Raw genomic sequence first — 16,782 nt, forward strand, 5'->3', positions numbered from 1 at the left:
ACTAAACCAACAACGGTTCAAGTCGTTGAAAAAAGACAGTTGAGAATTTTTAGGGGGCTAGCTAACTTCGCGCTGTGTAGGTGATTCTGTAATAGAAATATTCGAATGATATTCTTTATAGCAAATGTTTTATACAACAGGACTATAACGACACCACGTTTTTTAGAATACACCCACAGATGTGGCCACAACGCATTGCGTTTTAATCATAGCAACCTTAAGTATTTAAGTTCGCTATGGTTTTAATATAAAAGTTGGCGTTTTTGATATAAAGTACAGCGAGACAAAATAGCTATACATACTCTGCTACATCATGACACATGTATTTAGTACGCTTTAGGCAGGCGATGCGGAGAACATCAAAATACTTTGGTATTTTATTATCGTGTAATTCATTAGAGAGTATTTTTTTTTATTTTTTATTTATTTTTTATTTTTTTTTAAGTTCTTATTCCAATGTTTATTTATACTGTGATGTGTATTAATGTAATGCACTTGTTTCTAAATTCTATATAAGTGTGCACTCGAAACTGTTTACTGTAAACTTTGGTGGAATTTCTTTTTGGGGGTTTTGTTTTTCCATCATGTTCCAATCTTTGGATCAATCTTCTTTAAGGCCGACTCCCCCCATTGTACGGGTTATGTCCTTACGCAAACTTTTCTTCCAATTAGAACTTTAATGTTTAATTAAATGTTATTTATTTAATTTTGAAATTGTATCGTCTGTAGGGTGTAACGGTCACGCCTTTTATCCAAAACATTATTTCTTTTTTTTTTTATCAACAAGCGTGTTTTAACAACTGTTGTTTTACCGTTACTACCCGTCTTTTCGCTTTTTATCAACTCTCTTGTTCTTCGTTATCGTGACCGAAGAGACGAAATAAATTTCATTCATTCATTCATTCGAGTAGAGAAAAAAGAAATACGGAGATTTTTATCCGAACACATCAGCGTATATGCATTTGTTAAACATTAGCCCGAATTTAACCAGCAAGCGCAAACATACGTAAACCATTTAACTTATTTGGTTTGCCAATACAGGAAGCTATTGTATTGCATTGAGTTGCTCAATTGCATTTAAACGGCAATATCAATATACGTAACAAGTTTTTGCCTGCTGGCGTTTGAATTGGCGTACTTTATAAATTTAAAAGAAATGCCTACAAGGATCGCAACAGCTACAGTGTCTTCTACGCGGAAATTGGAGAATACAGATACAGGGTTGGACGTAACTGTACCAGAGTGCACAACTTACAATAAAGAAAAGCGTGAACAACTTAGCTCTGCACAAGTCATCTATACAGTTGTGGTAGTAACGAATGAACATCCTGCCCTGGACAAGGTTAGGAAAGAAAAATACGTCGACCAGACTTTAGAAAGAGTCGCACATTTCACGCTGGAGAAACATTACGATGAGTTCCTAACTTTACGGAAGTCGCTGGATACAATATACTCAGGTACATATGTGCCAGAACTGCCAAAGAAAAAGAGCTTAAGAGATCTTGTTGCTTCTTCATCTAAAACAGCAGTTGAAGCAAGGCAGCGAAAAGCAGCCGTGGATAAGTTTATGCGTTGGTGTTCAAGCAATGAAAAAATATCAAATTCGGAAATTGTAAAATCTTTCCTTTGCCTTGATATTGTTGTTAAAGACAACCAAAACGAAAGTGCTGCGTCGGATACTAAGACAGTTAAAACGGAGACACAGACACCAAAGCAAATAGACGCTGAAGTAGACCTATTTGGTGATACGGGGTTAGATTATACAAAGGATTCCCTTTTCGATAGAGACACCGTTGTAGATAAGGAAGAACTAAACATCGCTGCTGGTAAGACCTCAGATGAGGCAAGTGAGCTTTTTCTTGAAAACGACGAACGATCCAATAAAGTCACTTTGTTTGCTAAACCTGATCTTACTGGTAATATTGGCACTGGCGATCGGGAATTAGTCTTCTACAGTGATGAAGAAAACAAAAATGCCAGTATTCCTCTGCCAGAGCAGAGTATTGGAAACGAAGAAGTCCTACTGAATGTAGACGATGACGTAAGCTCAATATTTTCCAAACTTCGAACAGTTGATGATAAACCTCGTCTGCCAACCAAACGACCGATTCTATTTGATGCAACAGAAAATGAACCAAGTGATAAATTAGACGCAAGCAAAATGGAGGGGAACGACCTACTGCAGTACATCACACAAAATAATGAAGAAAATGCAGAAGTAGATCTGGGGTTTTAAAAATAATAGAGTGTGTCTTATTTTCTGGGAAATTTGTGATCGTGATATAAGTTTTCGGCTCATATTGTTATAACTAAATACAAGAAGTGCAATACGGAGTAATAAAGAATAGTGCCTCTTTTGTTTGTGAAATGCAGCAAAGTCTGTTCGTATATAAACACTGGTGTAAAGTAATTGACAAAATGCAACAGGTGGCAATATCATAAACGAAAGTTTTTCTGTTTGCGACGCGAAATATCATCAAGATACATTTAAGTTAAGATGTCTATGCCACGTGTACGAGGGTGGCGCTTCTGGGCGTTTCTATAACGACGAAGCCAAATTTGAAGATAATGTAAACAAATATAATTTTTGGAAAATCATCTTTTTATGTCAATATTGTAATCCAATTTAAACGTTTCCGTATACGAATAATGTTTATAAACAAAGTATGGGAGATAAGAGTTACTTCTATACTTCCCGATGTGTGTAAAATACTTTTCGATGTAATTGGAACTTATAACTAAATTGTTGTTTTTATTTTTAGTTTTTTCTTCTTTTTTCCAGATAAAAAACTTTACTTTTATAGTTTGTGTAAGAGGTCAGAATAAAAATGCCCAAGAAAGGCAAAAAGGGTGGAAAGGGGAAAAAGGGAAAGAAAAGCGGAGGGTAGGTTTCTATGTTACATATATTAATGTAAATTCTACCCACTATTTGTATATAAAAACACTAATTTTATGAATTAACACAGTTTTTAAAATTTGACATTCAATCATTGGTTAAAAAGCATGGTTGGTTTGTAAACCAGTTAAAAATATGCCGTAAAAATACAGACTAATGTTATTAAAATGACCTAGGTTGACTTTGACTCTGAAAGATGCATTAACATATTTGCATTAAGGGCCCAATATGCCATACAATATGTCTGATTGTATTTTCAAAACTAGATACTAAAATATTTTTTTAGAAAAAAAGGAAAGAAATCTGGAAAGTCATCGAAGATGGATCGAGATGCTGAATTATCGATGGCTACGGCGAATGCTAAGTTGTGGGCAAGTAGGTTGGATGTTACAGAGAAATCAAGGAATGAATACAGGTGGTTTGTTTGAAACAATTACAACATAATTTACCGCAGTCATTTAAACAAAAACTACCTAAATTTTGATTACAAAGCAAATGCCCGTTTGCGGCAGTTTTAAAATTTTATGGATCATTTTTTTACAGAGAACATATATATATATGCCTATATATATAGGCTACTAAAATATTCTTTAGGTGTAGAGTTATGGTAATTTTAGTAAATATATTATGTTAAATAAAAAATGCTGGCTGTGATGTTTGGTACGCGATTAATAAAGTTTTTTAATTTAGAGAAACATGCAAAAGAATGGCTGGTGAGAATGAAAAACTGCACGACACTTTGTTCCAATCAGAGAAGGACACAATTGAGGTTGTTACGTATCTTAAGAAGGGAGATATGGAAAAGGATGAGGAGGTAATTTAGCTTGGATATTGCTCCTAGCTGGTTGGTTATTTTTTTATCCACCTTGTAAGCAACTTTTCTAGAATTTTTCTTTTTTTTTTATTTTGTTCCACTTGACAACTGAATATCAAAATTTTTAACTGGATTATAGGCTTGGCTGGTTCGGTTGCAATTTGATCAATTATAACTGTTTTAGTCCCATCTTATTCTTCTTAAACAAATTTATCACACTTTCCACCCAATTTTTTCCAGATAACAAGATATGAACAAGAGTTAAAAGATCTGAAGAAACAAAGCAGGAAAGACAAAGAAACGATTGTATGAAAAATTTCTAGATGTACAGATTAAATGTAATGTACCATGCACAAAATTGGCAGCAATATAATTAGTCCAGCTCTAACCCTGCTAAAATCAACGGAGAATCCAAAACCCATGTTGTTATACACATTTGGACCGTTAAAACTAAAAACTCCTGCCATTTCACACCCCAAAATGTTTTTAATAGGTTTATTAAAATCTTTAAAACCACCTTATTCTCACCAGATGGCAGAGTTCAGCTCCCAGATCTCGGACCTTGAGTCAAGACTCGAACAACGAACGGGTGAAGTGAAACTGATGCAATCCGAGTTAAAACTTGTGAAAGAGTTTCGTCGTAAACGAGCTGCGATGCAAGCTGAGTTGGATGAGATTCGTGAAAGTTTGTTTGTTGCCAATAAAGAACATAAAGACACACTGCAGAAGATGGAACACAAGGTTAGAATGATTTTGGTATTGGGCATGTTTTAGAAGTTTTTGAACTAACAATGTCCAACTTTTCACTGTAGATACAGAATTTAAACTATGTAAATAAATAAATAAAAGAGAAAGTGGGGCAAATGACAATCACAACTTTTTAACATGTTTACATATCGTATATGTTCATGTGGGTAAAATACATTGTGTGTCTAATAAGTGTCCAAAAAACCTTATTCTCAGAAATGCAAAAAAAATAAATTTGATTTAATTTTAGTTTTTTGAGGAAAAGATTCGTTTAGAAAGAGAGGCAAGTCAGAAGATTGCAGAACTTGCTGAAAGAGCTCACACTGAAGCTATTGCTAATTTAGATGAAACAACAAGATCTGTTTACAAGGAGAATATTCGACTCAATGAAGCTTTAAGTTACCATATTAAGGTTTGTATCAAAATCTGTTTTAAATGGCTCACTTTTTAGACAAGCCATGAGTGATCACTGGATTGGATCAATTGCAGTTAAGTGTCTTGCTTAAGAACACACACATCAACTATGTTACGCGTCATGGGTTGAATCCAAATAAAACCTTGAATTAGAACCATCACTGTGCCATGGTACAACCAATGACAGCATCAAGCTTCAAACGTGTATTACCTAGATTATGAATACTATACTTGTGTGCCAGAGCAGAAAGAACAAACAACAATACCTTGTTTATGTGTATCATCATAACATTTAACTAGTATCCTATGTTTTTATTCTTGTGCAAATATTATATAAAAGGTTTCTTGTTTCATAGGAATCCCAGTCATTACAAACCCGATGTGACTCGTTAACCACAGAAGTGGAAAGTCTGCGGTCCAATAAGGAGCTTTCTGACGCCACCGTGAAGGAAAAGGTGACTGAAAGTAAACGTCACAAGGGGGAGATTCATGGTCTAAGGGAAAAGGTTGAACAACTTGAAAAAGCATTAAGTAGCATGGTGAGTGGTTGGTAGTGATTTCCTAATGTTCTAAACAACTTTGTCCGGCGAACCCAGAGGTAATGGGTTCAAGGCTCTTCTCTGCTACCATTGTGGGGTATGTGTCCTTGTGGAAGACGATAAACGGCAATTTCCAATCCGGTGGTCATTAATGGGCTGTCCAAACCATCAGCCACACATAAAAAAAAAAAAAAATAGTCCCAAATAATCACCTACAAAGTAGCTGGCTTGAGGTGTAAGAAACAAAACACCCGTGTTTAACGACTGTCGTTTTCCAGCCACGCGAGAATAAAGAAGTTAGATAAAGTTATTTCTTGTCACCTCTTGTTTTCAAATGCTATGAGTTAACAGGCATAACTCCAACCAACTTTGGCCTATAAATACCCGCCCTTTGCCGTGCTGTAGAACTTCACCCATAAATTATGGAAATGGTCATTTTTCTAGGAATTGGCAAATCATTGTAACATCTCAGGTCCACGAATTCCGAGACGAGAAACGCGCTATTGAACAGCGAGCTAGGATGGAAACTGTGGCCAGTGCTGGAGAAATACAGAAACTACAACGAATGCTTCAGATTAAAGATAAAGAAATGAACAAGGTGGTTTCATGTCATTTTTTTACTGTACTTGTATGAAAACTTGTTCAAGTGTGTATTTTTTGTGGGTGAGACCCTTGGCAAGGACCTGGGATCCTAATCAGTATCGCTATTGGCGTTGAGCATCGATTCCGATATGCTTTGGTTATATGCTTAAAGTAGACCACTCAACTAAGGTGCCTGCGATTATGGTAATGTTCAAATTGTAACGCTAAAACGCAAGTAATTGTCGTTTGGCGTCTCGCCCAAGGTCACATCCCACAATGGTAACATTGTAACATATTGGCTACAGGAATTCAAGCAAATCATTTTCTTGGACTCTTGCAAGTTGCTAATGGCTCGCTAATCTTTCCATATTTAACGTCAACATTGTTTTAAAAGGTAAAAGTCGTTGCTAAAAACATCGTCGAACAACGAACCAACGTTGAAATATTCTTCCTTAACGCGCTTGAAAAAGTTCGGACAGAGATTGCGCTTAACCGGTGAGTATGTTGTGCTATAATACGCTTGTTTTTGGTTGTATGTCCATATAATGTATTCATATTGCATTGATAAAAACAGAGAAAAAATTAAGTAGACGATATGTTAAAGTCCCTGGTGGTGTGTCCCTCAATAGATGCTATCTCTTACCTTAAGCTCAGATTATAATCATATTATTTTGTCAAATGCAAACTTAATGCGGGCACAAGGTGCAAGAAACAAACACCCGCTTTGCTTCCCAGCCATAAGAAGATAAATAAGTTACATTCATTTATTTAACTTCACAGAGCACAATACGTTCAAGCTGCTCAGTCAGCCTATCATCGTAAAATGTTGGCTGCTCATTCTGGCCAAGCAGACTTCCCTAAGATTCGAACCTTTAGAAAGAACGACAGCAGCACCAACAGTGTGTTTGCTGATCTTAGTGAAGCAGAGAATTGGTAAATCTTTTAAATAAATTCTGTCTTTTCGTTTTGTATATTTACTTCTGCAAGCTTTCGTTACTGTAACCCAGCTGTTAAACTTATTGTTGCCACCCCATGCCAGGATAAACAGGTTACATTCATTTAAACTTTTATACCCTAACCGGTAGTTGCTCTGGACTTTATTTAGGCCAAAAAAAACTCCTTTTGCATATTAGTTTCTTATACTGGCGAAAATGCATAAATTTCAATAATAAAAACAACATCCTTCATTCTAAATCAAACTATTTCGTAACAGGTCAAGCCTTGGTAACCAAGTCGACATTCGTGACTTAACTTGGGAACAAAAAGAAAAAGTTCTCCGCCTTCTATTCGCTAGGATGAACGGCTTGAAGACGAAGTCTAATGTACAGAGAACACAACAGTCTGCACCTCCATTAAGTATAACTGATAAAACTAACAGGTAAGAAACTAGAAGACATGTACGTGGAATAACGACTGTCATTGCCTCGTCACTTAATTTGTCGGTGTAAAATACTTGTTACTAATCCGCCCCACCCTTACAGACCAAAACCAATAGACCACGCCCCCAACCCCACCCCTGGATCTGATGACGTAGGCAAAGAGACGACCACCTTTATAACACAACAGGAGCAACCTCAGGGGGTGACGTTGCCAGCGATATCAGTGAAGCAACTCACAACATGACTGAATTCGTAATCTCTTTATTGCACTGTCTATATAGTTTTGTAAACAAGTGTTCCATTTTTTCAATAAACCAGCTCAGATGCATAAAATACAGAGTGTCTTTAAAAGTGAATGAATGCAACTTATTATCGTCACATGGCGGGGTAAGAGTCGTTATATAACGGACGTTCCGTTCTAAGAACATCTATAAACCAACCAAGACTAATTGTTTAAAACAGGATTAGGATATATGAATATTATGTGCTAAAGGTGTACCATCTTCCCCAACTCTACTCCAATCTTTCCCTACCTTACTGGGGAAGATGGGACACATTTAAATAAAATCCAAATATCCTGATTGTGTTTTAAACAATTAACAGTAATCGGTGGAAGTTGGGAGGACACAAATTTATATTTTTTTTTAATTTTCTTTATTTTCTACAAAATAAGACAAGAAAATAAGAGTGAAAAGGTGTTCCATCTTCCCACACCCTACTATATATAAAGTTCACATGACAAAGAAACTAGCACAGGTTGTTAATTTTGGTAGGGTAACTACAGGTTGCAGAATAATATTAATACAAAAATAAATATTGCTGTCTTTTTTCAGTTTGTAGTTTCATAGGTTTTTATTTCCAAATATCAAAGGTTTGTGTTTTATTCAAAACTGTATATCTTAGTAGGGGTTATCCAAATATGGTAGGGTCCATACTAATATACTAACAAGATATGTATGAAAACTGCGTTCTAAAATCAGGTACTTAGAGATAGTTGATAAGAAGTGCGAAATACAGAACAGCAACACTCAATTTATGGATTAAATAGAAACTTCATTCAAAAGTATTATCTTGGTTTTAAAGCGTTCAGTATTATTTCGTGTTATTTAAGTGTATTCCTGTGAATAGATTTAATTATTAATTAAAATTAACAATGATTTTAAACCGTCATATACCCTATGTGTTTTTGAATTTGTAAAATTACACCAGTTGTGCGGATCGCTAAATAACTCCTCGTGTGTTTTAATATATATTTTAGAAGTGTCAATTAATAAAGGTATAAAAATCTAATGCGTGGTATCACCCTAAATGTGTTATATACTTTGGTTTGGAAATACTTTGCAGTATGTGCTTAGCTTATAAGAGTCCCGTCTTAACCCATGTTTACGTGCCCTTCGTTTCTATGGGTGAAAGCTAATTAATTGCTAATCAAGGGCAAACACTCAAAACGTATAACGCAAAGAACAACCGTTAATAATAAAGATCCGCTGCGGGGGGAACTACGTGTATTAATACACAAGACATGATTTGTTGGTAATCGGTGTTTTTAATTTCGTTTTCCAATAATAGACTTAATACAATAACCGTAAGTTCGATTACTCTATGAAACCCAGCATCCACGCGACTTCAATATATGAAGTCTTTAATAGTAACAACAGTAGCGACAGAGCGTCCAGTATTGATCTCAGTCTGACGGAATTGACCAGCGAGAAGACCCCACGGGAACAACTCGTCTTTTCTCATCGCTGCCTCGTTATTACATCTCTATAGTGCTTCCAATAATGTTAAGGATTCGTGAGTTTAGTAACGCAGGCTTGGTTAAATAGACTTGCAGATTTGTAAAAGGGAAGGCATTGTTATTCTCTTAGGAAAGGAAACTAATAAATATAAACTATTGCTATAAAGTAGCCTCACAGTTTACAATCAGCAATCACAGCCTGAATAGTTTGCCTAAAGAAAAGGAATATATATTTGCGTCATACCTTAGATGTGATAAATCATGTAGGGCTTACTATAGATATTAAAACAAAGTAATGAGCTAGCTTAAGCATTATCCCAACACCCATGGCGTGCCTTGTCGTTTAAACTTCTAAAATTGCTGTCGTTTAATATAGTAGATTGGGATAAAAGGCTTAACTAATAGTTAGAGTTAGAAAATGTGGTATAGTGGCGGGGTAAGGTGGGACACCTTTAGCACAAAAAATATAAATATCCTGGTCGTGTTTTAAACAATTTACAACGGTCTATGAACGGAAAAGGTCTTATAATTGTTTGAATGTTCTTTGTTTACTACCAAAATGTACGAGAAAATAGAATGAAAAGGTGCCCCATCTTCCCCCAACCTACTATATATTATGTGCTACGGCATCCGTCTTATGCCATCAGTACTATATAGAAAGACATTCTTTTGCTTTATTTCCAGAGAAAGACAAGGCCAAAGTGGTTAGGAAATGTTCGGAACGGGTCACAAGTACAAAATTTATTGTCTTAATTTAACATCGCTGCGACAACACCAGAATAAGAACATACGTATAGTGCTAACGCGGTGGGAACGGTGAGAATGATAAATACACGGGTGAGTTGGAGATGCTGTCGACAAAATATTAAATTAATAAATAGTTGTCCACCAAGTTAGATACGTGGTTTAAGTAGCAGGCACAAGGTGTATGAAACAGGACACCTGTGGTATAACGACTGTCGTTGCCCTGCCACTGGAAAATAAACAGGTTACAGGACAATTTCAACAATCTATAAGGGATCTGTAAGTTGATAAGTTTTGGTATGTAATAAAACATAACAACTTTTTTTTATTCACAGAAATATGTCATCGGTTTCGGTTCAGTCGTCACTTTTCTATTCCTAACTATTTCTTTGTTTTCGGATCACTGGTTAAACCAAAGGGCAGCATGGACGGTTAGCATACACGCAGCTGGCCTAATGTTTCGGAGCTCGCCTGATAATAAGTCCGAAGTTGTCAAGAAGGAAATGTATTCTTATTCGGGACTTTGGAGAATATGCTGCGGGGAGGGTGAGTTAAGCTGCTTAATTGCTTAAATCGCTTGCACCCAAGATGGGATTACTTTCGAAAAGTCCCAGTATAATATAATATATATTTACAACGTTACATGCGCTTACAAAACGTAAGTGGTTACTCGTAATCGGGCACAAGTAGTGTAAAACAGAGTGAACGCGAGAATCAATAAGTAACACTCATTCAACTTGGACGAATAAAACTTATTTAATCTTCTTTACAGACAAGCTACAAAGGTTTATAACCTTATTTACATTTTTGCTTTACAGCCATGTGCGCTGGAAGATGCAAAATCCTCGACTCACTGACGTCAGAAGTGGAATCAAGAACAATATCATCTATCTACGTCATAAGTAAGTTAAATACTCAAACAGATTTGTTGCAATGCGATGTACACCATTTATCCTCGGGTGGGAAGCAACAACAGTCTTTGTGTCGTTTCCTACATCTCGTGCCGTTTAAAAACGCACAAAATGCTTTGAAAAAAGTAGTGTGCATCGCATTGCAACATGTACTTCAATCGTTTATTAGTGACTAATCGTTTATCAGAAAATATCTTGCACAAGGAAACACATGACTTGCCACTTATATCGAATGTGGATTATAGAATGCGTTGTTTCCACAGACATGCTGCGGCGTTCCAACGTGTTTCCAATACTCAGTGTGTTTCTCACGTTCTTTGCAACTGTGCTGCTTGGCTTTAGTTACATCTGGGCTCCAAAGAAATTGATATTTCCTTTGATAGCTGGGGTTTTCTTCGTTCTTTCAGGTAATATGATGCGGTGTAGGTGATGCTTTTACAAGTTAAAGTAATCGTTCCTCGAGCATAGACATTTGTACTCGTATAAGGATTAAGAGGGAATACGAGATTAGTATAGGCCTAAATTGTATAACTCGCTTTCAAAAAATGCCATTCAAAAATAGCTAGCGAAGGTCGTTAAAAAAGGATTTTCTCATTTTTTATAATGTGGCGGATAATTTGGATAAACCATTAGTTACCACCGGGTTGTTGCCATTCAGTGCCTTGCCCACACGACCACAACGTTGGCAACGACGAGTCTTGAACCCAACACCTTTTGGTTTAAATCGGGCGCGCTAATCAACTGTGCTACGGCGCCGCCAGGTAGTTGACGCAAGTATTAATCCACAATATAGAACACTGTGGACATAAAACTTTATATGGGTGAAGACAAGGGGCATGAGATTTAAGTCAAAAATCTTCCTTCTTTGTCATGTTATGTTGGGAAATTTGGCGGTTCCATAGTTTAATCAAACTTGAACCATATGCGAGATTGGCCTCCAGAGACGACTGGGTGACGACAAAATAATATTGCGTAACGCATTGGTGATATGAGGTTATTGATTAAATAAGATTGGTCAGGGAAGCTGGGATTTCAAGCAAATATGAGACAGGTTGAAACGAATTCATCTGGAACTGAATACGGTTAAAGTATGTCACGATATCTAAGTGTGTCGAGCTGCAATAATCTTGAAATATTAAATATTATAACATTGGCTTATTTGTTTTCAACGTGTTTTCGTGCAAATAATACAAAGAACTGATATATGCGTCTAACGGCGTCTACAACAATCGCTTTGTTACGCTTCGGTTTGAGGTTCCATGGTTATAGGGTAAGGTTTGGTGTCTTTTAGATAACTTTGTGGATGTTTTTTTTCTGTGTCGCTTTTTAGACAACCCATTAGTGGCCACTGGGTTGAAGCAATGGCTGCGTACCAATCCGTATTATACAATTAGTCAAACAGTAACTAACCACTGATTATTATATTTCCACAGGACTTAGCAACGTTCTTGGCATCATCATATATATTTCAAGCAGCGACAAACTGAGTAAAGAAAAGACGCCCGATACTTATTATGGTTGGTCGTTTTATTTCGCTGGATTCGCCTTTCTACTAGCAGAGATATTGGGTGTGATGGTTATTCAAGATATAGTTAAAATGGTGAGTTATCAGTTGTGGTAGCACTGTAAGAATAAACAGGTTATTGTAAACAACATGTCATATAGTAGGATGGGGGAAGACGGGAGTCGCATAACCAGCATTGTACCACCGCGTAAAATGTTTTAGTATTCATAGCTCAACAGGCTACTTTATATAGTATACATCAACCGTCACATACAAGCCGCAACTTTTCCTTAGATTTCAAACAACGAGCAAGAGGAAGGCGAAGATAGTGACGATGAAGAAGGAGACAACGAGGATGAGAAAGGAAGACGAGGATCAAGTACGAGTAGAAGAAGTTACACGGTTCCTCCTAGTTTAAGGAGAAGGTTGGAGTAAACTTTGCGCATTTTAAAATACCCGATTAGAGTAAACTTAGCGCATTTTAAAAGGCGGGCATGGGGTTTATGAAACAGAAAGGTTATGTTATAACGACCGACCTTGTCCACCACGCGTTAAATAAGTTAAATTCAGTTCAATTCATTCCATTCCTAATAAAACCGTATTTTGTACCACCAGCTACCGAAGGACGTCAGTAAAACGAATGGACGAAACCAACATAACAGTTGATACGAAACTTATCAACCAACTACAAAGGTTGCATCGAAAGTTGATCAAAGATTTTCCGGAAGACGAGGAAACAAGTCAACAAAATAACTCTCCGGAAAAGACGGCAGAAGCGAGGTACAACAAAATAACAAGTTGAATAAATGAATAACTTACTTATCCTTGATTGGCGGGGCAACGACAGTCGTTATAATACGGGCGGTCTGTTCCATACACCTCGGGGCCACTTACGAGTTACCATGCTGTATGTGACTTTGTGGGTAATTATTTTTATACCAGGTTGCGAATACATGTTTGTAGATCATGGTATAGTTGTTCGTTTCTAATGGAAAAGGCCTCCGTTACATCTGTGAAACTAACAGCGATACATGGTAGGGTAGGGGAGATGAGACATTCTATTCTTTTTTCTGTCCCATTTGGTAGTAAACAAAGAACATTTAATAAATTATAAAACCGCCCCTTACGACTCTTATAAACCTTTGTTAATCGTTTAAAGAACAATCAGGTTATTTGGATATGTACAAACTAAAGCTGTCCCCTCTTCTCCCACCCTACTCTACTTCATGTTAATAATTCAGACCAAGAAGCGCCGAAGATACGCCAGGTCTGCCATATTCTGACAGCGGTTACCATGACATGTCATCTAATGATGCAAGGTTGGAAGGACCGAGCGTTCCAACTTCTTACATGGATCGCCTTGCTTCCGTGCAGATCCCAACAAGAAGTGGTAGTTTGGACCATTTAACGGGTGTTTCTATGGCAGCAAAATCTAACCAATCGAGGCGCGCGGAGAGGTACTCTGATCACGTGATAAGCTACAAAACGCGCAAAAAGTTGGCGAAACAGGAAAATAATTGGTCTGTGGAAAACACTGACTCGGGTTCGAAAGACGAGTTATATTCAACCGAGAATTTTCTGCACCAACTTCCCCCGCCAGCAGATTTCACGACAACAGACGACGGTGGAATATTGGATGAGAATGCTTACGGAAAGTTCCTGAAAAGTGAAAGCTGTGATGACTTCTTGTTCGAGCAAAGGAACAAACGCGAGCAGGAAACTCGTGCTGAAGATGGCAGGGCGAACTTTACAATTCGAGATGATGGAATAAACGCAAAGCATAAATTATGGGCAAAGAAGAACGGACCGATGAAGAACGGTGAATATAAGCATTTCTAACCCGTTTTTAACGTGTGTATTTCAATGCTGTATAACTATTTTATACAAGCCGCGTATATACAAGCCACTGTAACCGAAGCTTTGCCGTAAAAAAACTAAATCAACTTTAAAATTTTAACACAGATTTTATGCGAACTTTTTCCAGTTTATGTTTTTAGGGCTTAAATATTTACTTTTCAAAAGTTATTCTTGTTTCAGTTGCCCGGTCGGCACATTCGAGATTCTTACACCAGTTTGACAAATCCGGCAACATTTTCACATCGGCTGATTCTACAGAGTCGTCTCCTACTGCTATTGCTAATAACTCAAACCAGGGAGAATTGAGACGTAACGGGTACCTTCGTAAAATGAAAGCAAACGTATTAACACCATCAAAGCTTGTAAGCGTTGGAGAAGTAGGTTGCCGGACACCACAAATGAAAAAAACTCAAAACGATATAAAGTCCCGTGCAGGTAAAGCGAAGAAGAGGTGGCCGATTACAAGGCACAACTCACAATCTATTGATATCCCAGTGGTCGGTAGCTCAATAGATGAAGGGACATTCTCTGACTTGGCAGATTGTGCGAACCATTTAGACTCAAAGCTGCATTTACCGGTACCTGCCGTACAACATAGCTTCGGAAGCTCAGAGCAACTTTATTTTGAATCCAGATCACAGAGATCACCCAGATTGCAGCACCGTGGCCATACTGACCGACTTGATAAACAGCTAAACCAGAACAGGAGGGACAGAGTGATTCCATACTTAACGAAAAGCAGCACCCTTTCAAACAGTCACTGTCAACCAAAAAACGGCCTCATGTCCGTAGTGCGAGCTTCTTCAACGCACAGCATCAACCAAAGCGACCAACCACCCCCGTACCATAACGTACATCATACCATAGGACGATACCAAAGTATTCCAATGACAGAGTTGAGCAAAAGCACTGAAAACGGCATTTGGTTGCCAAGCGGTGGATTTACAGAACTTTAAGAAATTGAACAAAACTGGTAGTGTATCCTTACGACTCAATAAGAGCTTTGTTAATTGTTAAAATCACGATTAGGAAATATATAGGATAATTGTGCTTACATGATCTATCTTACCCGCAGTATTATACAACACGGTTAAGTTTTTTGTCCCCCATGTGTAGTCATTGTATACGTAGGTTATTTTAACATTAAAAACACCAAAGAATGTTATATTCAAATGTTCGTTTTAGAAAAATACAAGCTTATTTTTAAGCAACAAAACGTGTAATTTTGTATGACGAACAATTAGGACAAAGCAAACAGGGTCTCCCATCAATGACGTTTTGAAACAAGTTTACAATGTTTTAAGGCTCAGGTTGGCCAGCGGCCTCATACCAAACACGAAACTTCGAAGAGCATTATACACGTCACGTTAACGCGCCTGCAAAGTATTTATTGCGAACGTGTCAATCATTTATTTAAACGCAAACGTGAAAAAGCAAACATTCAGCCTGTTTCTAGGCAATTATAGTAGGGTGGGGGAAGATGGGACAATTTGTCAGGCGAGATTTTTTTTAATTTTTTTTTACGGACCCCCATTTCATGATAATCAGGAAAATAAGATTACAGTATTATTTGACAGTATTATCACGACTTTATAAAACGCCCGTCAAAGCTGATTACTGTTTTTAAATATTAAAAAAATATATAAAATAGAAACAGTATACTTTGAACAGGTAAAAAAATTGCGAAATAGTAAGGTGCTATTTTTTAATGCTCGCTAAATCATAGTAAAGCAGATGTTTTTTTTAGTTTGCGTGTGCATACGAATAAACTAGTTTCATAGCTTCATAAAATAACCTTGAATATTTCGTACAGTTTGATTTTGTCTCATAAAACTAGTTTTAGTTTTGTAAAAATACACTGAGATATAAACATTAAGAAAATAGGCAGGGGTCAATATGACTTTAATTTGAGATAAAGACAACAAAAAAATATCGGTTTAACGTTATATATATGAAGTTTACATGGCAAAGAAACTAGCACAGTCTGTTAAACTCGGTAGGTTAACTACAAGTTGCAGAATACTGCTAATGTAAATATATTTTAATTTAGAGTCGCATCTTCTCCCACATTGTAGTTTTGTATGTTTTCATTGCCAAAGTCCCATCTTATCCTGTGTGTTTTTGAATTTGTAAAATTTCACCTGTTGTGCGGATCGCTAAATAACTCCTCGTGTGTTTTATTATATTTTATTAAATTGGTGTCAATTAATAAAGGAGTGATAGTACTAATTCGTGGTATTACCCCAAAAAACTAACCGTGTTGTATAATATCATATATTTGTTAGTGTATATGTATATATGCATAGCTCAAATAAAGAATATGTTTCGTAGGCTGGGGGAAGATGGTACACCTTTTCATTAGATTTTCCCATCCCACTTGGTGGTAAGCATTCAACGAATCATAAAACCGTGTCCCCACAGCAGAATGTTGTTAATTGCTGGAAACACGATCACAATATTTGGATTTCACGTGCTAAATGCGTCCCGTCTTTCCCCACTCTAACTATACACGTGAACTATGGTGAACATTTTACTTTGTGAACATAAGATAAGACAACCGCATGACGGTTCCACATTCAGTTCAAAGTCGAGTCTAACTCTTAAACAATCCCCCAACTAACAGCACCACGTGTCTCTAACTTCAATAGTACTTGGCT

General features: G+C 36.9%; 3 protein-coding genes across 3 annotated transcripts; all 3 read left to right on the forward strand.

Moving 5' to 3' along the window:
• The first annotated feature begins 76 nt into the window (after window positions 1-76).
• LOC149729465 (uncharacterized) lies at window positions 77-2,884 on the forward strand. Its single transcript, XM_089887121.1, has one exon. It carries the CDS (start codon window positions 1,157-1,159, stop codon window positions 2,234-2,236), a length of 1,080 nt encoding a protein of 359 aa, XP_089743247.1. The 5' UTR covers window positions 77-1,156; the 3' UTR covers window positions 2,237-2,884.
• On the forward strand, window positions 2,757-7,704 carry LOC149729466 (basal body-orientation factor 1-like). The gene is made up of 12 exons (XM_089887118.1): window positions 2,757-2,884; window positions 3,183-3,311; window positions 3,587-3,710; window positions 3,951-4,016; window positions 4,242-4,451; window positions 4,708-4,869; window positions 5,228-5,410; window positions 5,883-6,008; window positions 6,387-6,487; window positions 6,773-6,925; window positions 7,206-7,370; window positions 7,474-7,704. The coding sequence occupies exons 1-12, from the start codon at window positions 2,829-2,831 to the stop codon at window positions 7,613-7,615; spliced, it is 1,617 nt and encodes a 538-aa protein (XP_089743244.1). The 5' UTR covers window positions 2,757-2,828; the 3' UTR covers window positions 7,616-7,704.
• Window positions 7,705-9,758: 2,054 nt separating this feature from the next.
• On the forward strand, window positions 9,759-16,354 carry LOC149729467 (uncharacterized). Its single transcript, XM_089887088.1, has 9 exons — window positions 9,759-9,946; window positions 10,189-10,399; window positions 10,672-10,755; window positions 11,028-11,171; window positions 12,198-12,364; window positions 12,563-12,693; window positions 12,884-13,048; window positions 13,510-14,087; window positions 14,306-16,354. Exons 1-9 carry the CDS (start codon window positions 9,932-9,934, stop codon window positions 15,079-15,081), a joined length of 2,271 nt encoding a protein of 756 aa, XP_089743214.1. The 5' UTR covers window positions 9,759-9,931; the 3' UTR covers window positions 15,082-16,354.
• The last annotated feature ends 428 nt before the right edge of the window (window positions 16,355-16,782 follow it).

Source organism: Ciona robusta, chromosome 10, assembly GCF_009617815.1.
Source record: "Ciona robusta chromosome 10, ASM961781v2".
Lineage (NCBI taxonomy): Eukaryota > Metazoa > Chordata > Ascidiacea > Phlebobranchia > Cionidae > Ciona > Ciona robusta.